We start from the raw sequence: 5,811 nt of genomic DNA on the forward strand, positions 1-5,811 counted from the left end.
ACAGCTCCGTTGATGTTTTTATCCTCACCAGATCCGTTAAGGACAAAATCTCCAAGAAGGAGGCAGTTGTGGCTTTGCTCTCAGTGCAGAGCCTATCGGGTGTTTGTCACCCCATGCACACGGGGGATCAGTGAGCTCACCAAGGACTTGTGCCCACCTCGTATTTCTGCCGCTTGAACTTTTCCTGCAGGTCGAACTTCTCAGCCTCCAGGTCACGGATGGTTTGCCACAGCTCCTTGGCCTTGTCCCTGTGGGAAGGTGTCAGTGCAGAAAGGGGACGTGGCTCACTGCAGGGGACAGGGCAGCGATGCCTCTGTCGTGCCTGCTCCCCCAGATGGGTCTCTGCAGGCTCCGAGCCCAGATGGGGATGTGTTATCCATGCGGCAATGCCGGTCCCACGCATGGACCAGAGCCATGGGTGAAGCTGGGACAGAAGGGGACATGCATGTCCCATGCGTGGGAGCCTGGCTCCCTCTGATGGCTACGGCTGTCAGCAGCAGCCTGGCAGAGCCACACGGCCCATGGCCCCCGTGGGGTGTCACCGCCCATCACCCTCTTGTCTGGGCTGCAGCCCCAGCCCAGGATCCTGCCCCAGGAGGTGAGACCCAAAGCAGAGCTCTTGTCCTGGACAGCCGGTGCTCACCTCAGCTTGTCCTCATTGAGGTGGTCGATGTTAAGGGGCTTCCGCCGTTCGCTGAGGATCTTCTTCTTCTTTTCCCGCTCTGTTTGCTTCTTCCCACCCTTTTTCTCTGACTGAGGAAACCATCAGCCCACTGGAGGTAAGGAAATCTGCCCAGTCTTTGCTCTATCCCATCCCCAGTTCTGCCCCAACACCCTCACCTTTGGGGACACCAGAAGCACGGGAGGTCCCTACCGAAATCTTGGCAATAGTGGAGAAGACACCCCCCATCCCTGTCCATGAGGTGAGGCTGGGCCCCAACCTCATGCTCTCTTTGGCCCTTTCACTGCTGCTGTGACCAAGAATAGTGCTGTGAGGCCAGCCCATGGCTGAGCCCTTCCCAGCAACCACCCAGGGCAGGATCACACCTTCTGCATGTAGCCTCCAAAATGTAGCATGTTGGAGAAAGCTTTCTTCTTCCGCGCTTCCTCCTCAGCCTTCTTCCGTGCCTCCTCTTCCTCTTTGCGAGCTCTTTCTTCCTGCCAGGGTCAGAAGTGGGTCAGAAAAGAGACCTCATGGACAGCTCGTGCTCCCATGTGCTCCATGGCCAGGCTGGTGCTGCCCCAGCCCCATCCCTTGGGAGACACTCACGGCCATGCGGGCTTGTCGCTCCTTCTCCCTCTCGCTGCGGATCCGCTGCTGCTCAGCCCTCTCTGCTCGCCGCTTTTCCTGCAGAAGGAGAGGACATTGGCTTGGAATCTGCATCCTCTCCATCTGCAGGGTCACATCCCTGATTGCCCCAAGGGAAGAGCTGCTGCTCTCACATCTCCCAAGAGAGCAAGTAGAGCAGTGACCATGGGGAAAGGTACATCTCCATTAGGCACTGCAGCATCACAGCAGCCAGACCAAGAGCTCCCCAGGTGCTGGGGGACAAAACCTGGCTCAGATCTCAGGCTTTGTCTAGCAGGGACATGGGATGTCTCAGGTCTTTCTGTCAGGGCCATGGGGGAAGGCTGCATACATACAATCCTGTCCTTGAGGGACAAGAGCTCCTCTTCCTCCTTCTTTCTGCTCTCAAAGTGGGCTTCAATGAGCGCCTGCAATTCATTCAGGTCCTTCTCCATGCGCTTGCGGTGGATGTCCTGCACCAGACAGAAGAAGCAGTGATGGCTCCCACAAGTGAAGGCCTCCAGGAGCTGCTGGGCACAGTGTGGAGGAGCAAGGCGAGGGGAGCACCTCACAAGGGTGGCATCTTGTGCGCTACTTACATCAAAATCCAGTCTCTCTCCATCCGGGATTTTGGGAGGCACCAGGTTTGGCATAAAGACCCTGCAGGAAGGTGAGGAGAAGGGCGAGTCTTCAGCCAGTACTTGGGACAGGATAGTGCCTTACATCCCAGCCCTCCTCTCTGAACCTCAGAGTCCCCAGGGATGCAGAGGGAGCACACTTTGAGGACAGGGGGTGCAATGCTGCTTGCTGGACATTGCCAGCTGGACAGCTTCAGAGGAAGACCTGTGTGTGGCATTCCCGGGAAGCAATCCAAGGCACCCACATGGCTGGAATAACTCTACAAGCTGCATGACCCTTTGCCAGGCACCCTGGGGCTGGCAGCCACCCCACTGCTCACCCAGCAGAGCACAGAGGACCTGTGTGCTCCAGTGTGCTCCCACACAGGGAGCTGGAAACCATGTTCTCATCCTCTGTGGGCTTGAGGGGGGGCAGGAGACACTCAGTAGGGGGAGATAAAGATGAAGAGATTGTGGCTGAGGACAGATCTGCCTCCCATAGTGCAGCATTGCAGGGCTCCAGGAGGACCCATGGGTTCCTGGCAATGGTTCACAGCTCCTGCCTCATGCCACCCATGGCCAGGCACACACTATAGAAGCAAGACCCTGGCTGTGCCATGGACTATCTACCCCAGGCTGGGGTGCACACAGGGTTTTTCCAGCTGCAGGGCCAAAGGGCAGCTGAGCTTCCCCCAAGGAACACTCAAAATGCTTCAACACTGCCAAGAGATCTCATCCTCAGAGTCCCCTTCCTGTTCTGTGTCTATCTGCCTGTTTCTCTCCTTTTTCTCTCCATGTCCCAGTCCCACCCTGCTTTCATGCTTTTCAGGCCTCAATGTCCCATGCCCTCTATGGATCATGGTGCTAAGCCCGTCACACAGAGCCTCTGCCCTGGCACAGCTCCCAGGGCAGCTCTCGCACATTGACACTTACTTGGGTTTTGGCTTTGATTCACCTGCAGGTCCCCAGGAACAGGAGAGAAAGACAATGTCAGTGTCACAGAGGCATTTGCTTTCACACCTGGACCCAAACCCCACCACACTGAGCCGAGCCACCCTTCTCTCCCATGGATCCTCCTCCAGCAAAGACACATGCAAGGAGCTGTGTGCCAGAACCAGAGGCACACGTTGGTGCTCCTGGCTGAGCAGAACGGTGTTTGGAACCTCCTTATGCAGGTGAAGGGACAGTGCCTCAGAGAGGAACAAGGATGGATACTTCACCTTCCCCAGGCTCCTGCTCTCGGTCCCCCTCTCCGCCTGTGGAAAACATGATGCTTTGGCTGCCGGAGGCCAGCACCCTGCCCAGGGACACAGTGGGGTGGTTCCACCAGGCTGTTCCCCTCTAAACCCTGTTCATTCCCTCCAGAATGAAGGGGGAGAGAGCTATTCCCTCATGAGCATCCCTAATGCACAGACAGACCAAGAGATATTCCTCTCCAAGAGGAACCAGAGTTGCAAGTGGTGCTACCTTCTCCTTCTGTATTTTGAGTGAATTTCTTACCCAGGCAGCACAAAGCCACCCCTCCTGCAAGCACCCTGCTGCCGCAGTCCTGGCAGAGAATGGGGCAAGGGCATCTCTGCACCATCCACCACAGATTTGCTATCTCCAGCAGCAAATGAATTCAACAACAAAACCCTGTTCCAAGGGCCCAGTGTCTTGGGGGACTGGGATTGGGACTGAAATGGCTGTAACTGTCTCTCTTCTGCTCCTGCTTTACCTTCTTCTGGTGCTTTAGTTTCATCTTCTTGTTCTGTTTTGAAAGCAATGGGGAGAATATGAGCACCCATGGGTGAGGACAGCCCCATCACCCCAACACAGAGGGGTCCCAGCACCCCGCTTGGGGAGCATGTCTGGGATCTGAGCCTGCTCCACCAGCCGTAACATGGGGGCACACATCAGGCCACCCTATCTGTTCCAAAGAGGTCTCGTGAAGTCCAGTGCTCTTTCAATGGTGAGACATATCAGAGCATGGTCCCAGCTCTGGAAATCCCTATGGGATCTCCTGGTGGAAAAGGCTTAACTAATTTTTGGCACTGTTTCAGAGAGCTGGACACCAGCTGATCAGCAACCAGCAGAAAACACCATTATCCTTGTGCTTGCAGAGTCACTGCACTCAGTAGATCAGGAAAGGCCAGCTCGGGTTTGGTATCTCCTTGCTGGGAACTACAGATACAGGGGAGAGCTGCTCCCTGTGCTGCTGGCCATGCTGGGACATCCCAGACCCTGCTTGGCCCCCCAAAGCAAAGCAGGGCTCCAGCCAGGCTGTCGGAGCTCACTGGCGAAGCCACCACTCACCTTCTGCCCTGGTTTCTTCAGTCTCCTCCTCCGCTTCCTCTACCTGTTCTTCCTGCCCTGTGGAATAACGGGCAGTGTGAGTCCAAGAGCCATTGCTCCCGCTGGCTCCCTACAGACCCCCAGCACAACTGCAGCATGGAGCCAGATGAGAGACACCCGGCAGAGATGTAGCCACAGGAGAAAGAAGCAAAGAGCTTCACTCGGGCTGCTCTCCGTGCTTGTGCAAATCAGCAGATCCATAACCCCTCCCGGTTCGTCCCTCATTCCCTCTCATCCTAATCACGCTCTTATAGCCCAGGCTGGGAGGGGGGTGATTCCTATTGCTCCCCTCTAGCCCCAGCGAAGAACAACACTGGTGGCATCAGAGAACGTGCCTTCGGCACCTTCACAAGCTTTTTTGTGACACTGTTTGAGCATTTTTCCACTGGAGGGAGCAGTATCCCCACAAGAGTCCTCCACTGGAGCCAGCAACGCGGGAGCCCGCAGGTCCTGGGAAGACTTGCGGTCCCCCAGCAAGAGAGAAGGAAAGGAAAAGAAGATAGCAAACCAGGAGCACGTTGGTTGATAGATGTAAGAGAGGAGCCACAGACACAGGAGCAGATACACAGAGCACAGCAGGGCAGGAAAGGGGGAGTGCAAGAACTAAAAGACAGAAGTGGAAGAATGAAAGAAAACCATTTCCCAACCAGGGAGAGGCAAAAGACACACCGACATATTCATAGCAGCAGTGGAGAGATGAAATAAAGAAAGGTGCAATAACTACCGTCGTCTTCCTCTATCCATTCTTCCTCTTCTGAGCCAGGGAGGAGGGAAAGGAATAAGTGCAGAGTTAGTTGGATGCCACAAGGCTGCGGAGTGTATCTATGGCGTGCGTGAGATGAGCACTCCAGCACTGCAGGGCTTTCGCCTTTGCATGTCCCTTTGCTTTTAATGTCTGGGATGCTTTGCCGTGCAGCAGCCCGGGCTGCCTGGCAGTGCCCTGAAGCAGCAAGAGGCTCAGGAAAACCCAGCTCCCAAACCCAGCCCAAACGCACAGCCAGATGTGCCCCAGCGTGTCTGCGTGCACCACGGGCTTTGCTGCTTCATCAGGCTGAGGCAGTTGGAGCTTTGTGCTTGAGCATCATTAATATACATTCAGCTGAGGCTCCAGCTCCCGCTGAGCCCAGCATTCGCACCCCTGCTTTGAGTCAAGGGATCACTCAGACAAAAGAGATCCTGAGAAAAACTCAGGCTGGATTTGATCCTACTGATGTTTCAGGTAGAGAAATCTAGAACGTGGTCTCCTCTGCCATGAGTTACCCATTACAAAGGATTATGGAATCTCCCTCTCTGGAGACATTCAAAACCCACCTGGACATGTTCCTGTGTAACCTGCTCTCAGTGGCCCTGCCTCGGCAGGGGGTTGGACTGGATGAGCTCCAGAGGCCCCTTCCAATCCTAATGATTCTGTGATTCCAATCAAGGAACTTACCACCACAACCCACCCAAGCAAAACACTGAACCAACAGCGCTTGTCTCTTGGTTCTTAGAACCACCGGTGAGACACCTACCTTCTTCCACGTACTCCTCTTCAGAGAGCACACGTGCACACAGGAGAGAGGGAAGGGAAAG

General features: G+C 55.4%; 1 protein-coding gene across 1 annotated transcript in view; it reads right to left on the minus strand.

Moving 5' to 3' along the window:
- The window catches only part of TNNT2 (troponin T type 2 (cardiac)), an 8,709-nt gene that overhangs the window by 2,221 nt on the left and 677 nt on the right, over window positions 1–5,811 (minus strand). Inside the window, 12 exon segments of the mRNA XM_010010037.1 lie at window positions 158–248; window positions 644–753; window positions 1,048–1,158; window positions 1,271–1,348; window positions 1,645–1,761; window positions 1,888–1,948; window positions 2,839–2,860; window positions 3,540–3,560; window positions 3,623–3,655; window positions 4,201–4,257; window positions 4,964–4,993; window positions 5,703–5,724. Coding sequence (XP_010008339.1) covers window positions 158–248; window positions 644–753; window positions 1,048–1,158; window positions 1,271–1,348; window positions 1,645–1,761; window positions 1,888–1,948; window positions 2,839–2,860; window positions 3,540–3,560; window positions 3,623–3,655; window positions 4,201–4,257; window positions 4,964–4,993; window positions 5,703–5,724 — 753 coding nt within the window.

Source organism: Nestor notabilis, unplaced genomic scaffold (genome assembly GCF_000696875.1).
Source record: "Nestor notabilis isolate BGI_N333 unplaced genomic scaffold, ASM69687v1 scaffold22682, whole genome shotgun sequence".
NCBI lineage: Eukaryota > Metazoa > Chordata > Aves > Psittaciformes > Psittacidae > Nestor > Nestor notabilis.